Genomic DNA, 24,054 nt, shown 5'->3' on the forward strand with positions numbered 1-24,054 from the left:
TATTAAAAAAACAAGATTACCTCGAGCAGACTGGACTATATTAATTAATATCAACACTATATTGTATGAATTTCCTTTGTTTTTGAGTGGTGGTGAATGTGTGTATATGAATATTGTTTTGGTTCTTACTCCCCTTCCCCCCACCAATTAATTCTGTATCTTCTTATTCCTTCCAGAATGGGCTTCTATCTGCACTGCCTTATTTTGGCTGTTGGTTATGTATGATCCTATCTGGTCAAGCTGCTGACAATTTAAGGGCAAAATGGAATTTTTCAACTATATGTGTCCGAAGAGTGTTTAGCCTTATAGGTAAGTGAAGTGAATCAATGTTTGTTTTGATTTACAATCATTTACTGTGTTTACAGTGCAAAGCAAAATAAAAATGATATTAGTCATTTATTTTGTTCACATATTAAAACACTATGTTTTAACGCATGTAGTGCATTTCTATACAAGATGGTTGGATCTGGGGCACCTGGGTGACTCAGTCAGATGAGTGTCTGACTCTTGATTTCAGCACAGGTAGTGATCCCAAGATTGTGGGACTGAGCCCCATGTTGGGTTCCATGCTGAGCATGGAGTCTGAGATTCTATCTGTCTTTCTCTGCCCCTTTCCCCTGCTCGCACTCTCTCAAATATAAATAAATAAATGAATGAATGAATGAATGAATGAATGAATGAACGAACGAACAAATAAATGTTGTTTTTGAACTATGTATTTTGCGGGTTAATATTTATAATATCCTATTATCTCCACCCTAGTCTTAGCCATTAAAAATGGCTTGCTTTGCTGAATATCATTTCCAGAATTTTATAAATCATTTTGTTTTCAGCTCCAAGTTTGCAGTGAAAATAATATTTTTAAGTCTCTATCCCTTTTCTAAGTGAATACATTTTAATTTTTAATCCAAAAACATTTACTGGCATCATTATATTAAATGAGGAGCTATAAATCAAAGAACTCAAAGCTACCTTAAATAATCGTGTGTTTCAGACTGCTTTCATCAAGGTAAATTTTAAACTATCTATGATAATTATTTCATTTTTTTTAAGATCTTGAGTAAGCAGGGACCCTGGAAGTCGCTGAAGGTTATACTTGAGAAATTACATTGTAGCAGGACCCTATTCAGGATAATTCTACAAATACCTTCTGAGCAGCTACTGCTGGAAGGTGCTGTCCTGTTCCATTGCTTGCTTGTCTCAATTCTCAAGAAATTTCTCCACACCTGCAAGTGAAGTAGATCCCTTTAGATTCAACCCAACTTTCTCTTTTTTGCTTCCTGTTCACCTCCTCTGTCCAATATGGTAGCCACTATCCACATATGGCTATTTACATTTAATTGAATTTTAAAAATAAGTTTCTCAGCTGCAGTATATACAAATACAACATTTCCATCGTCACAGATGGTCATTGGATAGCACTGCTGTAGAACAGAAAGAATGGCAACCCATTCATTAAGTCCCTTCCTATTACTTATATTTTATGCTTAAATGCCTGTAGTAAAATGTGTATATTGCTATCAATTGCTAAAACCTAGATGGAGTGCTTTTCTAACTTTATTTAATAGAGTTTATTTAGTTTATCTTCTTTGGTTATATGAATTTTAAATCTCTTTCTGTATCAACTATTGCTTTCTCAAGAACTATATTTTTCAGTCATCCTCTTCTTGCTCTTCCTAGAACTTTAGCTGAGTCTAGGTCACATGTAGATTTAATCATATGCCATAATGATATTTTCTTTTTACTTTTACATTAGTTGCATTATATCTGTGTTTTCCAGTAGTTTGTTTTTTTTTTCATGAAAACTATGTAAGTTATCTCCTAGGCAGCACAGTGTCTCTACAGTAGGTGGCAGTAATATCAAACCTCAGATTTGTACTATATTATTGGTAGCACAAGCAAATGTTAATACTGGAGCTTTCTTTTCTGTTTATAACTTTTTAACTCCAGGAATGATTGGACCTGCAGTATTCCTGGTAGCCGCTGGATTTATAGGTTGTGATTATTCTTTGGCCGTTGCATTCTTAACCATATCAACAACACTGGGAGGCTTTTGCTCTTCTGGATTTAGCATCAACCATCTGGATATTGCACCTTCGTGAGTACTGACATAAAGATTGGCTAAGATAAAGATTGACTTTAAGTTCATGTCTTTAATTGTGGTAAAATATATATAGCACAAAATATACCACTTTAACCATTTTTTTTAATTTTTTTTTTTAACGTTTATTTATTTTTGAGACAGAGAGAGACAGAGCATGAACAGGGGAGGGGCAGAGAGAGAGGGAGACACAGAATCTGAAACAGGCTCCAGGCTCTGAGCTGTCAGCACAGAGCCTGACGCGGGGCTCGAACTCACAGACTATGAGATCATGACCTGAGCTGAAGTCAGACGCTTAACTGACCAAGCCACCCAGGCACCCCATAACCATTTTTAAGTGTACACTTCTGTGGCATTAACATTAAGTACATTTACATTGTTGTGCGACCATCACTAGCATGTGTCTCCAGAACTGTTTCTTCCCATGCTGAAACTGTACCCATTAAACACTAGCTCCCCGTTCCCAACCTCCCCACAGTCCCTGGCAACCTCCATTCTCCTTTCTTTCTCTATAAATTTGACTACTCTAGGAATGACTTTAAATTTTGAAACAAAACTTCAGTTTACGTGATAATTAACACTTGAAATTGTTTTTAAATTTAAGCTTTTAACTGTTATCACCTCTGTACACAAGTTCCCATAAAAACATTACACATTATAACTTGTGTCTCTCTATCCAGCTAGAATAGGAACTCTTAAGGCAGACGCTGTCTTATCATCCTCAAAGTTTACTGTGGTAATTGGCACATAGTGGCCATTTAGTTGGATGGATGAATGCCTAAGACCAGACCAAATTATTTGTCTAATTATTATCTTACCCATGTGCAAATATATTTGTCTAACTTATCAATCACTTTCACAAACATTACCTCATTTTTATCTTTAAAGCATTCCTATAAGATAGATATTCTTAACTTATTTTATGACTAAGAAGACTCAGATTCAGAGAAGTTAAGTGATTTGTCTTGTACTACCACAGCTAATAAATGATAGAGCCAAAATACAAATCTAAAATTCTTACTCTTTAAGCCCAGAATTATTTTTACAATTCCCTCTCTGGAAATATTCTTTGGGCCACATACTTCTAGGATTCTTTTGTGCCAGTTATCAAGGTAGAGGAGGAGGCTGTGTAAATATTTTAACCCAGAAGATTTGGTACAGTTAATTTTTTTTTTTTAATGTTTATTTATTTTTGAGACAGAGAGAGACAGAGCATGAATGGGGGAGGGGCAGAGAGAGAGAGGGAGACACAGAATCGGAAGCAGGCTCCAGGCTCTGAGCCATCAGCCCAGAGCCTGATGCGGGGCTCGAACTCACGAACCGTGAGATCGTGACCTGAGCTGAAGTCGGACGCTCAACCGACTGAGCCACCCAGGCGCCCCAAGGTACAGTTAATTTTTAATGGATATGAATTTACATTTGGAGAAAAGATAGATGGTCCCCTACCATCTTCCCCCAGCCTAAATTCTTCACACCTAGACTACCACAGAATTTTCTGATTCCTGTTAATCCTCAGTCTCCCATCCCTTCAGTAAGTACCTAAAGTAAGAAGTCCAAGGAGGTTCCACATGATCAGAATATAAGTGTGCCCAGCTCCCTGATGAGTCCTTCTGCCGCTTTGCAGTGCCTTCTACTAAGGCTCATTCTTGGCCCCTGTGGCAGGGCCATTTTCTCCCCATCCCTCTGCATCCTTCCCAGTTCACACCCCAGTTCTTCATTAGGCCTTTCTAGACCATTAATGCTTACTTTTTTCTCCTCTTCTTCTCAGTGCATTCATTTATAATTTTATGCTAGATGCATTTATATTAACTGCCTTACCTTGATTTGTAATTGTTTCTAAATGCAACTCTTCTTTCTTATCTCCCCAATTTGGAGGTAAACTCCCTCAGACTGAGTCATGCTATATATCTATATCACAACTTCTGCACAAGGAGAGGCACACCCAGTCCACACTTGTTGAGTGGTTGACTTACATGACCATACCAAGAAAGTAGGAGCTTCAGTGTTACATATCCACCCAACAGTGGGGAACCAAGGAAGAAAACCAGTAAAATTTAGGCATTGGACCAAGAAACCATTTGATATAAAAGGTGGTAACCTAAGCAAATGCTCTGGGACTATAAGCTCTGAGAGCACAGGGGCCACATCTCTTATTTACACCAGCCACACCATGGCCCTGTGCTGGGTCATGGTCAATCAGGTGCATGAATGGAAGAATGAAAATAGCCTTTCACATTTAGTACCACGCTAAAACTCTTTCTAAAAAACAATTTGAGTATTGGTCTTACTGTATGTCAACACTTTACTATTATATAATAAAGTCAAATTTTATATTTTCTATTAAATTTAAACACAGAATTCTCGGGGCGCCTGGGTGGCGCAGTCGGTTAAGCGTCCGACTTCAGCCAGGTCACGATCTCGCAGTCCGTGAGTTCGAGCCCCACGTCAGGCTCTGGGCTGATGGCTCGGAGCCTGGAGCCTGTTTCCGATTCTGTGTCTCCCTCTCTCTCTGCCCCTCCCCCGTTCATGCTCTGTCTCTCTCTGTCCCAAAAATAAATAAACGTTGAAAAAAAAAAAATTTAAATACAGAATTCTCAGCCAACATGCAAAACCCTCCATGTTATAGTCCCAATTTATCTTTAGAATTTTATTCCTCCTTCACCTACATCACTTTCTTTGTATTCTTTGCCTCAAATGAACTGAACTACTCTTTATTCTCAAAAAATATTCCCTGACACACACATACACACACACACACACACACACACACACACGTGCATGTGCATGTGTGTTCTTTTCCACCTTTGGTCCTTTGTTCATGCTAGCCTAAATACCTGGAATGCCCACACTCGATGTGGATTTGTCTCATGTCTTGTGATTACATTTAGGTAATGTATCCCTGACCAGATTCAATGGCCTGTGACCTCAGGGAATCACATCCAGGGGCCCCTAGTGACATTAATTTTGATCACTCAGTCAAGGTGTTGTAATTTCTCTAATAACAACTTACTTTTTCCCCCTTCAACTAATAAAGCATCTCTGGAAAGATGCTTTGAGATCATACAAACACCCTGCTCCTCGTCAAACTCCCCTCACCACCACCAACTTAGACTTGATCCGTGCCAAGCCAATTTTTACTATATTGGCTTCAAAACAGTGGTATTTCCACCCTCTTTCCCTCCACATTTATCATTTGTCATTCTATTGTAAGAAGATCTTCCCTCCTGCTCCACTTCTTTATCTAGCATCAGCGTGGCCTCAGAGATTCCTAATTTATTTAATGAGTTACAATCCATGATTGTCCTTCTCTGTTTTTATGCCCACATTATCTCAGATTTAGCCAACAGGTTCCCCTTCAATCTGGCTCCTATAGCCTATCAACATTTCCCCCTCCTCCTTGCCACCCTCATCCCACTTCCTTTTGACCACTTCTTTGTTGATGAAACAACCAGATATTTTCACTTTGTATCTTCCCTGCCTTGAAATACCTTGGAATAGCCATTTCTCCAAGGAACACCAGTTCTTTTTAGTGAAGAATAGTATTTAGATACCAAGGCCCTGGCAAGGGATCATATACTTTCATTACTAAGTTACATTGCCTCCCCTAAGCAGATCTACTTAGAAATCACTTGGAGCATTGACTAGTGTCAAAGGTTTACTTACAAATAGAAACAAAAGGCTGCACTTTTATCAAATTATTTCTTTAACAACTTTTATATGCTGAATATCACCTACTGGGCTTTGTTTTAAACCTTTTTTCACTTTCTTATCTTTGGGATATTGAAAAGTGATCCTTCAGTCCTTCATAGAATTATAAAGACCTGTCCATATTATTATATAGCCTTGTAAATCTTTTTAGGGTGAATTGTAGGGTCGCCTTTTCCCACAAATTAGCAAAAGATGACAGCTTTAAATGTATATTACTTTTATTATGATATTGTTATTTACCAATTCTAGTATGAAACTTGTTTAGTTTCATAATAATCATAACTGTTAATTAGAGAAACTGATGGGTTAAATAGCTGAGGTCACATATCAGCTACATGTGTATGTATTTAAATAGCTCTAAAAAGTTATCTGCAGTGGCACCCAGCTGGCTCAGTTAGAACTTATGACTCTTGATCTCAAAGTCATGAGTTCAAGTCCCATGTTGGGCTATTTTTTTTTTTTTTTTAATAAAAAATAGAAGCACCTGGCTGGCTCAGTCGGTAGAGCATGCAACTCTTGATCTTGGAGTTGTGAGTTCAAGCGCCATGATGGGCATAGAGCTTAAATTAAATTTAAAAAAAAAGTAAAAGTAAAAACTAAATAAAAATTAAAAGTATCTGCATAGGGGCGCCTGGGTGGCTCAGTGAGGTAAGCCTCCGTCCAATTCTTGGTTTTGTTTCAGGTCATGATCTCATGGTTCGTGGGTTCAAGCCCTGCATCAGGCTGCATGCTGGCAGTGCAGAGCCTGCTTGAGATTTTCTCTCTCTTTCCTTCTCTCTCTGCCCCTCCCCTGCCTGTGCTCACACACTCTCTCTCTCAAAATAAATAATCTTAAAAAGAAAAAAGTATCTGCACAATAGTGAATTCCACAGAGTACTATGTAAATTTATATTGATAATAATACTGAAATTAAGGTTGAAAATATGGTATTTGCTGAGATTAGGAATGAAAGGGAATAGTACATCTAAATGAGATTTTACTCATTAAGATATTTTGTCCTCTCAACTTCTCTACTCTATATCCAAAACAATGTAAATAGATATACTTTAATATTCAGCCATACCCTATAGATATTATGTTACATATTCATTTTTTATATATGCATTTACTTTCACATAATTCTTTCATGGAATTAACTACATAATAAGAAATGACTGCATATTACTTTATCTCACTAATTTATACCTTGCTAATCTAATCACATATCTGGGATAGGACCCTTCCAAGATTCAGAATTCCAACAAGTTAAACTGCATAAACCTACAGAGCTTATCATTTTTCTGGCATATGAATCTGGCAGTTTCTTATTTAACAATGGCAACTACTTGCCTTAAACAATAATACTTTTGTTAGTAATTAGAGATTTGTAGGAACAATAATTAGTTACATATTGACTAAATAGCCACTGTTCTACAGAGAAAGTGGTACCTTCTTGAGTTATCTTCATAGCTTTTCATATAATTAATATCAATTTAAACTTTCAGAACCAGAAATAGGTGTGAATAATTATTAAAACCATTAGTTATAGTCTTGGCAGTGTTTAAATTCTGAAGTTCAAACACCTTTTGTATAGTTTCACCTGATTTTTATTTTTAATCTAGAAGTTTACATTAAACCCTATTAAATATAAAACCTGTTGTGTTTTTAATATGAATATACATATTCATATTACATTTTTAAGAGTATAAGGATCTGATCATCAGAATAATAAAAATATTACACTGTGAGAAGTCTATTGTGATTTAAAAAAAAAACTCTGAATATATCTCTTATCCTATCTAGCAGTGTAATCATGTTTTCACATCTCAAGATTGATCATGCATGAAAGTTTTATTATACTGCCTGTCACATAGAGTGTGCTCAGTAAACATTTGCTGAAGGAATAAATCTCTGGTTTTAATCACAAGACTAAATGTCTAATGTTGAAAGTATTTACAACATACCAGAGTCTTTTGTCAAAAAACAATTAAGGGGCTCCTGGGTGTCTTAGTCAGTTAAGCATCCAACTCTTGATTTCAGCTCAGGTCATGATCTCACAGTCATGAGATTGAGCCCCACATTGAGCTCTGCTCTGACAATGAGGAGCCTGCTTGGGATTCTCTCTCTACTTCTCTCTCTCCCTCTCTCTCTGTCCCTCCCTGCTCACACTCTCCTTCTGTCAAAATAAATTAACATTTTAAAAAAACAATTAAGGGGCGCCTGGGTGGCGCAGTCGGTTGGGCGTCCGACTTCAGCCAGGTCACGATCTCGCGGTCCGTGAGTTCGAGCCCCGCGTCGGGCTCTGGGCTGATGGCTCAGAGCCTGGAGCCTGTTTCCGACTCTGTGTCTCCCTCTCTCTCTGCCCTTCCCCCGTTCATGCTCTGTCTCTCTCTGTCCCAAAAATTAATAAACGTTGAAAAAAAAAATTTTTTTTAAAATAAAAATAAAAAAATAAAAAAACAATTAAAATAGAGGGAAAAAAATGGAGGGAAGAATTTTGTGAACTTTATAAGCTAGGAAATGCTTATTGAGTATAGTTGTTGGTCAGTGAAGAAGTAAAGGAGCTTAACATAATGAAAAACGGGCGCCTGGCTGGCTCAGTTGGTTCAGCATGTTGACTTTGGCTCAGGTAGTGATCTCATGGCTTGAGTCTGAGCCCTGCATCAGGCTCTGTGCTGACATCTTGGATCCTGCTTCTGATTCTGTGTCTCCCTCTCTCTGCCCCTCCCCAGCTGGTGCTCTGCCCCCACCCCCACCTCAAGAATAAATAAACGTTAAAAAAAATTAAAATTAAAAAAAATTTTAAACATAATGATGAAAGAAAGGGAGAATTTGAAAAGCAAATTAACTTCAAGAAAAGTTCATTAAATTTAATGATAATTTGAAAGATCTGATACAAACATAACTGAAATAAAAACCCCTTGAAGCTGAAGGAGTAAAGGCATGAGAAGCCATTTCTGTGGGAGAGAAGATAGGAAGAAGCCTAAACAAATTGCTGCACAGTGACTCTGAGGCTTGTATTTGAGATTTACAACATAGAAATGAAGCCTGATTATCCAAAAAAGGACTCAAGGAAATAGCACATAATTAAAGGACTGAAATATGCTCCTTTATGCTACTGATTAGAAGAGAAATCTGGAAAGGATTTCACTTGAAGTGAGTTAAACAAAATGATATTGTTCAGTTATGTAGTTTATAGAATCATAAAAAGTGAGAACCAGGATGGATTTAGAGCAACTCATCCCTTATTAGTCAAAGTTTGGTCCATGGAGCAGGAGCATCAGTATTATGTAGGACTTTCTGAAAAACACAGAATCTCAGGCATCACTGAATCTGGACTTGCTGAACTAGAATCTGCATGTTAAGATCCTCGGGTGATTCTTGTGCACCTCAAGTATGAGGCCCTGACCTAGTCATATCCGGTCACTCACACAACAAACATGTCTGGAGGACCTACTATACATTGAGCATGATATACATGATGCTAGTAGAAAATAACACCCAGCTCCTACTTGCAAGGAGATTAGTCTAGTTCAGGAAATAAGCAGTTAAAAAAAAAAATTAAACAATTGTAATATATTATGATAATTAATTCTTTTGACAAGTACTTATCAAATGCCTGCCAAGTACCAGTCATAACAGACACAGCCCTGACCTGTGAAACTTTTAGAAACATAAGGCTCACAAATAAAAAAGTTTTTGAAGAAAAGATGAGAGAATATAATAGAGAGGTATAATGTGGATCAAGGAGTAAGGGAAGGTTTCTCTGAGGAAATGATATTTAAGCTAAAATGTGAGCAATGAGTAAGAAGAAGTTAGCCAGGCAAAAAAGGAGTAGTATTCCTGACAGAATTTACATAAGTAGAAAAAGAAATTGGTGTGTGTCTTAGTCTGATTGGGCTGCCATAACAAAATACCATAGACTGGGTGGCTTAAACAACAGACGTTTATTTTCTCACAGTTCAGTGTCCAAGATCAGGATGCCAGCACGGTTAGTTTCTTGTGAGAACTCTCCTTCTGGTTTGCAGATGGGCTGCTTTTTGCTGTGTGCTCACATGGCCTTTCCTCAGTGTGTCTGTGCATGTGTACAGACAGAGAAAGAACCCCAGTGTCTCTCACTCTTCAGATAAGGGTGCCAGACCTATCAGATTGAGGCCCCATCCTTATGACCTCATTTGACCTTTATCATCTGAAAGCCGTGTCTCCAAATATAGGGTTAAGCCTTCAACTTATGAATTTGGGACACACAAACATTCAATCTATAACTGTATATTTCAGCCAACTGAGAGAAGGTCATTTGTAGCAGAGATGCAGAGAAGAAAGCCACTGGAGAGTAAGCAGGAGCCTATAGTAAGCATTTTATATTGTATCCCAAACAAATAGGAAATGACATCCTCTGCTCTGTTTTTTAAGATCACTCGTGTATGGATAAGAGTACAAGTAGAAGAAACCAATTAGGAAGCTATTGCAGCAACCCAGATAAAAAGTGATAGGGTATAATAGGAGATATAAAGAAGTAGATGGAGGGACACCTGGGTAGCTCAGTCAGTTGAGCATCTGACTCTTGATTTCAGCTCAGGTCATGATCTCACAGTCATGAGATGGAGTCCCGTGTCGGGCCACACACTGGGCATGGAGCCTGCTTAAGATTCTCTCTCTATCTCTCCCCCAGCGCCGCCCCTCCGCCCCCGCCTCCACCTCATGTACTCTCTAAAAAAAAAAAAAAAAAGAATAAAAAAGGAGTAGATGGATTTGGGATGATTTGTAAACACAATAGGTGGGACTTGACAATAGATTAGACCTGAAGAGTGAGGAGAAGATATCAAGGATGTTGATTTCCAGGTATTTTTTTTTTAATTTTTTTTTCAACGTTTATTTATTTTTGGGACAGAGAGAGACAGAGCATGAACGGGGGAGGGGCAGAGAGAGAGGGAGACACAGAATCGGAAACAGGCTCCAGGCTCTGAGCCATCAGCCCAGAGCCCGATGCAGGGCTCGAACTCCCGGACCGCGAGATCGTGACCTGGCTGAAGTCGGACGCTTAACCGACTGCGCCACCCAGGCGCCCCGACTTCCAGGTATTTTGTATCAGCAACTAGGTAGATGGATATACCACTTACTGGAATTGGGATGCCTGAAGGAAGAACAGTCTTGGGAGAAGATAAAAATTTCAGACATGTTAAATTTTAGTATTTGTGAAAACATTTAGAAAATGATAGTTATAGGCAGTGTGATATATGGATCTGGAACTCAGGAAAGCAGTCTGATTTTAAATGAAAATTAAGGAATAATAATCCACATTTTGAAGTACTTAAAGACAAGAGTTGCCTTGAGGGAGAAGGTAGAATGACAAGTGATCCCAAGAGTGGATCGTGGCAAACACTTAGGAGAAAGAGGGGAAATAACCAAAGAAGGAAACTAAAGAGGAGCAAGAGAGAGATAGAAAGAAAATCAAGAATAAGGTGTCAAGGAAGCCAAGACCACCCAGTTTTCAATTCAAGAATGGGCTCTGGGTTAGAGATAAAGATTTAAGAGTCATTGACATATGAGTAGTAAATGAGGCCATGGAATCAGATAAAATTACTCAAGAGACAGTGATGAAAACCTTGGGAATTCATCAAAAGATAGAAGAACCTGATGCAAGGGTAATTGAGGAGAAGTGAGCAGAGAAGGAGAAGGAAAATAAGTAGAGATCAGGATCCCCAAAGGGAGAGCTTGATCAACAGTGTCAGATGCCACAGAGAAGTCAAGTAAAACAAGAATGAAAATGTTCCTCCCGGGGCGCCTGGGTGGCTCAGTCGGTTAAGCGTCTGACTTCGACTCAGGTCATGATCTCACGGTCCGTGGGTTCGAGCCCCGCGTCGGGCTCTGTGCTGGCAGCTCGGAGCCTGGAGCCTGCTTCAGATTCTGTGTCTCCCTCTCTCTCTGACCCTCCCCTGTTCATGCTCTGTCTCTCTCTGTCTCAAAAATAAATAAACATTAAAAAAAAAAAAAGAAAATGTTCCTCCCCAGATGAAGATGTTCATTAAACATTTTGGTGAAAATGCTTCTGGGGAACAAGAAGAAGGAAGCTAGGCTGCAGTGACTTAAGGAATAAATGGAAAGATAAGGTGAAGACAGTCAACATAAAGCAGTGATTTTGAAAGTGTGATCCTTAGCCCATCTATATCAAAATCATCAAGAGTGCTTGTTAAAAATAAAGCAGAATTCTTGATCGCAGGAATAGGGAATCTGCATTTTGTTGCTCCTCTGGGTTGTCTTTATGGACCTTAAAATTTGAGAACTACTGCCAATAAACAACTATTTCAAAACAATTAACTATGAAGAGAAGGAGGAAAAGCTAAAGATGGGCATATATTGGTGGATGATTGTTTGAGTTGTTTTTTTTTTTTTTTAAGATGAAAGAGACCCAGGCTGTTAATATTGCTGAGAAAAAAAGTTCAATCAACAGTGAAAGATCAAAGCTAAAAGGAAGAAGTAACAATGACTAGTTGGTAGAAATCAGGAAGGAATGAGATTCAGAGTCCAAGTGGAGGGATTAGCTTTCAAATGAGAAGAAACAGAAGGTAGTAAAGAGGATTTCATTAAAGAAGAGTTTTGAGGTGAGATGAGAACTTGAGAATTGTAGTGGTTTAAAATATGTCCACAAATTCCACACCTCTCCTTTTGAAAGAAGGAGTCTATTTCCTCTCCCCTTGAGTGTGGACTGGATTTAGTGACTTGTTTCTAATGAATATGGCAAAAGTAATGGTATCTGACTAGGTCAAAAAAGGCATTACTGCAACTTCTTTGCTTTCTGTCTCAGATGATTCAACTGTAATGTAGGGAGGACACTTAGGGGCCCTGTGGCAAGACCCACATCGGGGGGAACTGAGACTATCGCCAGTAGTGACATAAGTGAGCTTAGAAGTGGATCCTCGGGGTGCGCCTGGGTGTCTCAGTCGGTTAGGCATCCGACGTCAGCTCAGGTCATGATCTCACTGTTTGTGAGTTCAAGCCCCGCAACAGGCTCTGCCTGGCAGCTCAGAGCCTGGAGCCTGCCTCAGATTCTGTGTCTCCCCCTCTCTCCCTGACCCTTCCCCACTCGCATCCTCTCTGTCTCTCTCAAAAATAAACATAAAAAGATGTTTTTTTAAAGAAGTGGATCCTCTGGCCCCAGTCCAATCTTCAGGTAACTGCAGCCCCAGTCAACATGATTGGGGGATTCTGAGCCAGCTAAACCACTTCTATATTCCTGACCCACAGAACCTGTGAGACGATAAATATTTGTTGTCTGAAGTTGCTAAGTTTGAAGTAATTTATAGTGCAGCAGTAGATAACTAATTGAAAAATCTTAACTGTTCTCCTTTGATTTCTTTTTGACATGGGAGTCAGGTTCATTGCTGAGACTAAGAAAGAAGACAGGTGGAATAAAAGACTTGAGAATCATAAAAGTTCGAACTAACTACCCAGGAAAATCGTCACTAAGAACTCATTGAAGGGATTTTTGCCATTGATGAGGATCAGCTGTGATTAGAGATGAATTTTTACTCTATTTTAGAGATGTTCTTTCAGTGGTGTTCAGCAGCCCAAGTGTAGTATTAAAATTATGCTGTTGGATTGGTCTAAGCTTGAAATTTTAACAAGCTGAGGGCTGATGAACACTCAGAGGGATATGGGAATTGAGAATTTGGGCACAAAAGATGTCTAATTCAGGCTGGCTGAACAGCAAAATCTATTGATTCGCTTTAGTGTAAAGTCCAGAGACATCTGGCTTCAGGAAAGAGTTTACATCAGCTGTCCACTAATATTACCAAAACTCCTTTCTTTTCCACTAACTTTCATAATAGTTTTAAAAAACTATAAGGCTGGGTATGCTTGTAAAATCACACAATGAAATAATTGCCAGTAACAACCAGAATTACATCCTTCTTTATTTACATCAGTCAAGAAAGAAAAGGATTGGGGACCCTGGGTGGCTCAGTCTGTTAAGCCTCTGATTCTTAATTTTGGCTCAAGTCATGATCTCATGGTTTGTGGGTTCGAGCCCTGCATCTGCGCTATCTTAGAATTCTCTGTCTCTCTCTCTCTCTCTATCCCTCCCCCCCTCAAAATAAATAAACATTTAAAGAAGAAGAAAAAAGGAAAAGATATTTTCCTCTCTCCACCATGGACGTTAAGTCCTAGGCTTCATTTTGACTGAACTAAACCAAATCACATATTCATCCCCTGAACCACTCCTATGGCCAAGGGAATACCATTTGACTTCAGGACAATTAGCACCCACTCTAAAGTTAGAGGTGAGAGTCGATGTTCCCCATAGCTCATGGGAATGGATACAGAGAAGGCCATTGGTAACACTCACCACACACAAAGAACTCATTTTGAAGATGAAGAAACTCAGGTACAGAGGACTTATATGGCTTCCAAAGTCACAGCTAGTAAATGGCAGACTTGAATTTAGGTCTCAACAGCATAGTCCAGGGATCTTTCTGCTACATCATTGTCTCTCAAAAATCTTAAAAATTGGTCACTGCCTAATAGTTATTTTGAGAACTCAGGGAAAAGAACTCATAGCCAAGAACAGACATATTCTGGTTGCCTCAGTTTATGTGAGTTTATTATAAAATTAAGTAAATAAACATGAGAAGTAAAAATTGTAAGGAACATAAAATTGGCTCACCAACCAGCTAGCCAGAAAGAAGGCAGTAAGCTACCCACTCCATTTCATGGAGCTGAAATGTAGTTCAGGATTCATCAGGTGCCCTCCATCCATCAGAAGCTCTGGAATCTGGCAGGAGCTTCTGGGAAGGAAAAAAACCAAATATACATGGTACCTACCTTGTAAGATTGTTGTGAAAAAAATAGAACACACATACATCCACATATATACTTAGCTCATAATGTAATAAGTGTACCTGGACATAATGCAATAAACTATTATTTTCTGGCAAACTTTGAGTCAGGTGCCATGACCAGAGTCACAAATCAATCCAAGTAAAATATTAAAGTGATGACTGGTAAGCTCTTAGAAAAGAAAATATTGATTACTAACGAGATAACATTAGATCACTAACAGTCAAAATAGCAAAGTGGTCTGATTTCTCAACATTTCTAGCCTCAGACGTAAAGAGAATACAGTATATTTAGTATATCAGGATTTCAACTAGATCTCCCATGATAATCCTTTTGGATAGGATGGAAAAGATGAATTGGTTGTACAATTAGGTAGATGTATAATTACTACATTTCAGTGTCATAGCATGCTGACTAATGGATCTAGTCATTTAACAAACACTGTGCCAGGCCCTGTACCAAATGTTGAAGACACAAACATGAAAGTAACATGGCCCTTGTTTGCATCTGTGTAAGCTTCTGCTGGCGTGGAGGGTGATAAGATCATGTCCTGAAGCATATACTGGATGTTGTGCAGGCAGGATCCCAGAACTGGGCTTCAAGCATCAGATGAATGGCTAAATTTCACATCTGTTCGAGCCCTGGCATTTTGTGAGTCATAGGTCAAAAAAGACATTTATCTAGATATAGTATGAAACTAAACAGTTTAGTAACGTAAGTGATACCAACAAATAGTTGTACAAGTTAGAAGAGTGGTAAGTACATGTAAGCACCAGATTTGTGGTTGTGATCAACATATGTATGTATATGAACAACATATGTAACTTTTAAAAGTATATAGCTGTACAAATGTAATCTCATCAAAATCAAAATTATCCCTCCCCCCCTTATATTTTGATTCAACCCCTCAGATGAGCTTTCCAACTAGAATTTCTTGATTCAAAGGATACTAGCTGTTTCTGGTTCTCCACCTCTTGGTTAACTGGGGGATTATATATTTTATGACCATGATGTTGCTTAGCTCCTTTTTCTTTGGTAACAGCTGAGTGTCTGTCCATGCACAGGGAAGCGCTCTGATAGAACAGAAACAGTTGAGGACCACAGACTTTTAAGCATTCAGCACTGGAGCTTATGGTAAAAAATTAAGCATAAGAAAACTGGCATTCCCTACAGATTGAATTCAGTAACGACTATGTTGTTAAGAAGGCAATGTTATAGATTTTAACCTTGTAATATTAAGCACTGATTTGGAATCAGACAAATTGGGTAACATTTTACAATCTTTCTTCATCTGTAGAAAGGAGATATCAATCCCTACCTCATGGAGTAGATTTTACTATTAAAATGGGATATATATAAAATACTTAGAGCCATACCTGAGATGAGGTTTTTGAATAAACATGTATATAACATACACATGTGTTCATGGTATTTTCTAAGCCTTTTCTTCTATAGAATGAGATAGAGATTTTCTATGAATGATTTTGTTGCCCAGATAACGGGGAATCGGATAGATTTCTAACTGTTAATCCCATTGCATTCTAGTATTCCACCACCACAGAATCCAGACTGAGTCTGTACAACATGTTTTTTTCCAAATAGCCATCAATCTTTCATGGCCCTTCCTGGCCAAGTGTAATAGAAATACCTGAATGAGTTTCTTGGTGCTGACATTTAGAATTTCACAGCATTCATCTGCACTTAATATCTGTCACTGAAAAGGCCTGGCGGCATTACAGTCAGTTCCTCCTACTGGCAAGGTGTTAATGGTTTTAAAAAAAAAAAAAAAAGACAGGTTCTGCCAAGCCTGGTTAATTTAAGATACATTCCCTACAGGGCATAAGCTAAAAAGACCTGTGCCGTATGCTTTCGTTATTGTATCCACTATGAATGAGTTTTGAACATAAAAATGTTTGATAGTTGTAGATAATTTAATTCAGTTCAGCAGGATGTTTTATTTAGTCACTGTATTAGTCAACTCAAACTGCCGTTCAAAATGCCATATACCATGTAGCTTAAAAAATAGAAGTTTATTTGCTCACAGTTCCGGAAGCTGGAAGTCCAAGATCAGGGTACCAGCATAGTCAGGTTCTGGCGAGAGCTCTTTCCCTTGCTTACAGCCACCTTCTCTCAGTCTCTTCACATAGCCTTTCCTTGGTAAATACTCACAGAGATAGAGCGATTTCTCTTTCTTCCTCTTCTTATAAGGCCACTAATCCTATTGGGTTAAGACCCTACACTTACTTAACCTTGATAACCTCCTAAAAACCGTATCTCCAAGAACAGTCATAATGGGGGGTTAGGCCCTCAACATATGAATTTTGGGATGACACAGTTCAACCCACAGTAGGCACTTGTCTATATCCAAAATGGAGAGAGGAATTTCAGATTCGTCATCTGCAACCAAGATACTAAGGATCCTAAATACTAACAAATCTTAGTATCCCACAATAAGACTATATGAACTAATAAATTTCAAGCTTCTTTAATTTGGACCAGAATTTTATTTTATAATAACACTGATTATTTCATGAAAAATTAAAAGCTCTAATTGGACTTTGTATATACCTAGATGATTCTTATGAAAAATAAATTAATAAATGCCATTTACTTAGTTAACCAATTTTTAACTCCATCACCACCTTTAAATTTTCTTGCTAAAAAATCAAAGCTGAATCTAATGCACCCTCTGTGATCTAGAGTCTAGATACTATCAGTATACAGGAAATACTGGGAATGTAAGATTATGCTAAATGATGTCTCAGGAATGCAGTCTACAAATACAGAACATAGCACTGACTGTCTATATGACAAAATCCCAGTTTCTTCAATTAAAAAGAGAGCAATAAAGGGGCGCCTGGGTGGCTCAGTCGGTTGGGCGGCCGACTTCGGCTCAGGTCATGATCTCACGGTCCGTGGGTTCGAGCCCCGTGTCGGGCTCTGTGCTGACAGCTCGGAGCCTGGAGCCTGTTTCGGATTCTGTGTCTCCCTCTCTCTGACCCTCCCCCGTTAATGCTCTGTCTCTCTCTGTCTCAAAAATAAATAAATGTTTAAAAAAAAAAAAGAGAGCAATAAAAAATGAATAAACTATTGATACACATAACAATTGGGATGTTTAGCAACCCTAATATATAATTTAAAAGACTATATGCCGTGTGATTCCATTCGTATGAAATTCCTGATCAGGAGTCAGCATCCTTTGAAGCCAATGTCCAAGAGAAGTACTAGTCTCTGTAAGACAAAGCTCCAGTATTCAGTGCAGCCAGTGCCCCAGGGATCCATGGACAGAGCCTGAAACAATTGTGGGTCATGTACCACTTCTCTGGTTGGCATGAATGAGCATATATCTAGTGGCCCTGCAAAAACTAAAAGGGAATAAAACACTGGACAGAAAGAGTGTGGATTTCAGATACTGAGTATAGTATGAGTAGAGATAATTAACAGGAATGAGCATACCAGATGTGAGCAGCTGGAATGAGAGCTGTCTGAATCTGAAGTTAGGTATTATAGACTACTAGGTAATAAGGCAAGGCTGGGTAGATGGACCAGGGCCAGACCACTGCCAATCAGGCAAAAGATTATAGTCTTTTTAGGGTAAGCATTAAATCATCCTTGTAAGTTTTCGAATAGAGATGACCTGGCAAATTATGATTATTCAAATTAAAGCTTATACATTCTGAGAGGCAGCTCAGCCTTATGTAAAATGTCCTTTAAAATGTTTATTCCAGTAAGTTCCATTTCTTGACCAAGTGCTAGTAACATGGTTGTGTTCACTTTGTAAAAATTCATCAAGCTCTACACTTACAATTTTTACATATTTCCATGTGTATGTTATACTCAAAACTAATATTTTAGTACATTTGGTGGGTTGTGGGGGATCTTGTGTGGTACCACCAAATATGTTACATGTATACATCGATGAACCCATGAATGATAAGGGAAATAATCTATCACTAACTGGCCCAAGGTTACATAGATGGTCAATGGTAGAACTGGGGGGGTCACAAATCTTTAGGTCTCCTGATTATCAGTCCAATATAACTTTTTTTTCCATGTTTATTTATTTTGGGGGTGGGGGGCGGGCAGGGAGAGCCAAGAAGAAGGGAGAGAGAGAGAATCCAAGCAGACTCAGCACTGTCAGCACAGAGCCCGTCATGGGGCTCGAACTGACAAGCCATGAGATCATGACCTGAGCTGAAGTCAAGAGCCAGATTCTTAACCAACTGAGCCACCCAGGTGCCCCAGTATGACTTCTTTTTAGAAAATGATAAGCATTTTAGGGGCGCCTGGGTGGCGCAGTCGGTTAAGCGTCCGACTTCAGCCAGGTCACGATCTCGCGGTCTGTGAGTTCGAGCCCCGCGTCAGGCTCTGGGCCGATGGCTCAGAGCCTGGAGCCTGCTTCCGATTCTGTGTCTCCCTCTCTCTCTGCCCCTCCCCCGCTCATGCTCTGTCTCTCTCTGTCTCAAAAATAAATAAACGTAAAAAAAAAAAAATTTAAAAAAAAGAAAATGATAAGCATTTCATTTAGCCTTCCTCAGTCTACATACATTCTTTATGTATTGGAGAAGTCAGCAGATCACTAGTGTTTCCCAAATACAAGCAGGAATTCTTTCTTTAAAGATTTGCACCTAAACATAGGTGAGAATATCTGACTCCTCTAAGCTTTACCCTTAAAATAAATCAACTTTTTCTGTGTTTATTAAAAAAGCATTTTTGCAGCACCTGGGTGGCTCAGTCAGTTGAGCAACTGACTCTTGATTTTGGCTCAGGTCATGATCTCGCAGTTTGTGAGATTGAGCCCTGTATAGGTCTCCTGAACTGATAGCATGGAACCTGCTGGAGATTCTCTCTCTCTCTCTCTCTCTCTCTCTCTCTCTCTCTCTCTCACCCCTGCCCCCTTCTCTCTCTCTCTCTCTCTCTTTCTCTCAAGATAAATAAACTTTTTAAGAAATGCATTTTTTTTGTTACACACACACACACGCACACACACACACACAATGTATACCAAACTTGTCTACTTCTGGGATAGTGTGTAAGGACTTAGCTATAAGCAGATACATTATAAGCAGAACAAGTAAGCTATAGAATTATATGTTAAATATTATCTCATTTCTCTAATAATATTAGAAATACATACATATGAACAAAAATAATTAGGATATTTACCAAAGTGTTAATGTTGATTATCTCTATATGAAAGGACTATAGGTAATTTTATTTTCTTCTTAATTTGTTTCAAATTTTCAACACTGAAATAGATTTTGTAACCAAGAAATAATTTTTTTTTTTTACTAAAAAACCTTAAGATGTATCAACCTTCCTATCTAATATAGTCATGTATAAAAATCAATCTCAACACTTTTCTAAATCACTATAAAAAGGATCATTTTAGTGGCTTGCATTCCCCTATATAATGTTAGAATGCTAATTAACTATTGAAATGCAAATTTTTCGCCAGCTAAATATATTCAAAATATATTCAGTCCAACTTAGTAAGACATTTCATTTAGACATAAAATTTCACAAGAATACAGCATATTCTGGAAATAGTACAGCTATCTATTGAAAGAAACTACTTAAATGTATAACACAATAATAAACCTCTATGAAAATGTTTCTGCAGGTATGCTGGTATCCTCCTGGGCATCACAAATACATTTGCCACTATTCCAGGAATGATTGGACCTGTCATTGCTAAAAGTCTGACCCCTGATGTAAGTAGATAATATGCTTATAAACTACAAAGGTCTACATAGTTCATTTGAACCTGCACATCTGTATCAAAGTTGAGTGTATTTTAATTAAGAGTAAAATTCTGAATATTTATTCTTTCTTTTTTTACTTTTTTTTTTTAATGTTTATTTATTTTTGAGAGAGAGAGACAGAGCATGGGGCGGGGGGGCAGGCAGAAAGGGAGACACAGAATCCAAAGCAGGCTTCAGGCTCTGAGCTGTCAGCACAATGCCCGATGCAGGGCTCAAACCCAAGAACCATGAGACCATGACCTGAGCCAAAGTTGGAGCCCAACTGACTGAGCCACTCAGGCACCCTTGAGTGTTTATTCTTATGAAATTCCTTGTATCAACAAAAAGCTAAATGCCCTAATGGATAGGGAAGTCTATTTTCAAAGAACACTCTTTGGATTTTAGAACAACAGAACTAAATTCAATGAAAATGTAGCTGACACCACACATGTACTTCAAAGTCATGATTTTATACAGTATCTTGTGTCTTTGGCTTGAACAAATAAAGATTGTTTGTTTATGTAAAATTATTCAAGAAGTGGGTCCACAAAAGTGAGAGAGATGTCAGGAGGTCATGTGCAAATGAATAAATATCAGGTGAAATGACAAATACTGACAGAAGCAGAAGACTTGTGAAGACATGATAGGTAACTTCACATATCGAAGGACTACCACACAAAAGATGGTGACTTATTCTCAGCAGTTCCACAAAGACAGATGGAGAGAAGTAATGAGGACACAACAGGAAAACTTCCTGCTTAACGCTGTCTACTATATGGAATGGGCTACCTTATGAGTTAGTGAGCCCTGAAATAGTCAAACATGGATTGAACAGGCATTTCTTTTTTTTTTTTTTTAATATTTATTCATTTTTTGAGAAAGAGAAAGAGTGCAAGAGAAGAAGGGCAGAGAGAGGGGGAGACACAGAATCCGAAGCGGGCTCCCAGCTCTGAGCTGTCAGCAGAGAGCCCGATATGGGGCTCAAACTCACGAGCCATGAGATCATGACCTGAGCCGAAGTCAGACACTCAACCAACTGAGCCACCCAGGCGCCCCTGTTAAGATTTTTTTTATTAAAATTTTTCTAATGTTTATTTTTGAGAGAGAGACATAGACGGAGTATGAGTGGGGGAGGGGCAGAGAGAGGGGAGACACAGAATCCGAAGCAGGCTCCAGTCTCTGAGCTGTCAGCACAGAGCCCGACACGGGGCTTGAACGACTTACTGTGAGATCATGACCTGAGCTAAAGTCGAACACTCAACCGACTGAGCCACCCAGGTGCCCCTAAGTAGGCATTTTTGAGTGCTTATTAATATGCCAGATACTGAGGATCCAAAGGCAAAATGACAAGCTTCTATGCTTGAGAAACTCATCATTTAGAGATTATATGTAATCAAATAAAGTACAGTATGGCAAATGCTGCAGAAAAAAAAATGTGTGCAGAGTGCTGTGGGTACAGGGGAGAGAACACGCAGTCTGTGGAGAAGGAGCCCTAGAGGAGTGGATGGGGTGCAGGAAGGGCACTGAGCCCTCCAGGGGCCCAAGGCTGGTCTGGCCTCGAGCAGGGAGGCAGCATGGCGCCACATCAGTAAGCAGAGACTCGGCCCTGTAAAAGTTGCCCACACACGCAAGAAATAAAAATCAGTGACCTCCAACTCCAGTTTTCTACTGTTTAAAACAATGTAACACCTGATGAAATATATTCTTCAAGACGCTGACTCTAAATGTGTAAAAGAGACTTAATTCTTTGTCTCTGTAATCAAATTAACACCATCTAATCCTTAGAATTTCAGAATACGCTTACAAACTTTTTTATTGCCAAATATACTGATTTCAGACTTATATGTGTTCACCACAGTGTTCCTATTTCTTGTCTGCTCCCACCATTTCTGATTCCCTACATGAATGAATCGGTGCCTCCTCATTACTGTTTTCTCTCATTTAATAGGAAGGGATGTTGAGGGGCAACTGGGTGGCTCAGTCAGTTAAGTGTCCGACTTTAGCTCAGGTCATGATCTCACAATAAGTGGTTCAAGCCCCGTGTTGGGCTGTGTGCTGACAGCTCGGAACCTGTGCCTGCTTCAGATTGTGTCTCCCTCTCTCCCTGACCCTCCCCTGCTTATATTCCTGTCTCTCTCTCTCTCTCTCTCTCTCTCTCTCTCTCTCTCTCTCCCCCTCTCTCCCTCTCCCACCCTCCCTCCCTCTCTCAAAAAATAAATAAATGTTGAAAAAAAATTTTTTTAAATAGGGATGTTGGAAAAGTTTTTTTTTTCCCCTAAAATTCTGTGTCTCGTTATAGACACATCAAAAAATATATAATATATATGGACACATCAGAAACGTTTAACCTTATCTTCATGGAGCGTTGTGGCACACACAAACTTAAGTCACCATACTACCATGTATTAATTTTACTTATTATGGATAATTGTAGCATTTCTGCTAGGGAAATCTGGATTCTTCAATTAAAGTCTTGAATGTAAAGTGGGAACTGAACTGAATTTTGGATATGCTATCATAGCATTTGTTTAATGTTATTAAAAGGACATTTTTTAAGAGGAAAAACACATATTTGCCTTTACAATTGTAATTGCTCACGATTAAAAAGTACTGCACTGCCTCAAAAACTTTGTGGAATGAGTCAAGTACAAATAAAACCACATTGTTCACATACTAAATAGTTACTAAATTTTACAACGAATTTCTAAGATTTTTTTCCCCAAATACATGCATCTCAGGTAAGTATAACTTAACAGCAGAGTGCTTTCTTTCTCCATGATTTTCCTTTTTTCCTAAATGAATGACCTCATACTAGCCCCCTAGTGCCTTTCTTTTTTCTTTCCCGTTACCAGTTCCACCACTTGTTTTTTCTTTTTTAAATGCTGCAAATGTAGCATTCTGGTTAGACTGACATTGCAAAATCCAAAAAGTGGTTGTAAGTTAGTCACATGACCCAGAAATTAGCTAACTGCCTAATGTTTTTATACCACTGGATTATACACTGAACAATTGTGTTTTGTTGATCTCTTAACTGGCAAATCCCACACGTGTCCTGTTTTGTGTGCCATTCAAGAACTCTGTGTGCCAGGCCTCAAACTTGAACTTCAAAGTTCATCTTAACTCATCCTTACTTGATCTGCCCTTTATACCTCCACCTGAGAACTTGGGAGATGAGTACTTTCCTAGCAATGCATGTGGAAAGACATGCCACACGTTTTATTTTGAGTAAGCTTTTTATTGAAGCATTACAGTATTTAAAAAATACACAAATCCTAAGCATACAGTTGGATGAATTTTCACAAAGTTAATAACTGGTGTAACCAGCTCCCAGTCAAGAAACAGAACGTTACCTCTCGTGCAAAGCCTCCAGGTACTCTTCGCTGCCATTCCCCCATCTCCCTACCAAGAGGAGCCTCTACTCTGACTTTTAACACTATAGATTATAGTTTTGTGTGTGTGATTTTGAGCTTTTATATAATGGGATATTATATAAAACAGTCCCTCAATACGTGCTCTTTTATGTCTGGCTTCTTCCACTTAACGTTTTGTTAGTGAGGTGCATCGATGTTGTTGTAGCTCATTCATTTTCATCATGTATAGTATTCTGTTGAACAAATAGACCACATTTTTGCTGTGGACATTTGGGGTGTTTCCAGCATGGGGCTTTTATGATTAGCACTAGTGTTG

The 24,054-nt window shown here is 38.7% G+C and overlaps 1 protein-coding gene across 4 annotated transcripts in view; it reads left to right on the forward strand.

Annotated features, from left to right (window-relative positions):
- The window catches only part of SLC17A5 (solute carrier family 17 member 5), a 52,854-nt gene that overhangs the window by 24,564 nt on the left and 4,236 nt on the right, over window positions 1-24,054 (forward strand). For 3 of the 4 annotated variants that reach the window (XM_047102544.1, XM_047102543.1, XM_047102547.1), the window contains 3 exons: window positions 177-309; window positions 1,951-2,098; window positions 20,247-20,337. In XM_047102544.1, the coding sequence (XP_046958500.1) occupies window positions 177-309; window positions 1,951-2,098; window positions 20,247-20,337 (372 nt within the window). The remainder of the gene's footprint in view (window positions 1-176; window positions 310-1,950; window positions 2,099-20,246; window positions 20,338-24,054) is intronic. The other variant, XM_047102546.1, reaches the window with a different exon arrangement.

This window comes from Lynx rufus, unplaced genomic scaffold (genome assembly GCF_022079265.1).
Source record: "Lynx rufus isolate CCGP_SWC_20201006 ecotype Redwood Valley unplaced genomic scaffold, mLynRuf1.p SCAF_6, whole genome shotgun sequence".
Lineage (NCBI taxonomy): Eukaryota > Metazoa > Chordata > Mammalia > Carnivora > Felidae > Lynx > Lynx rufus.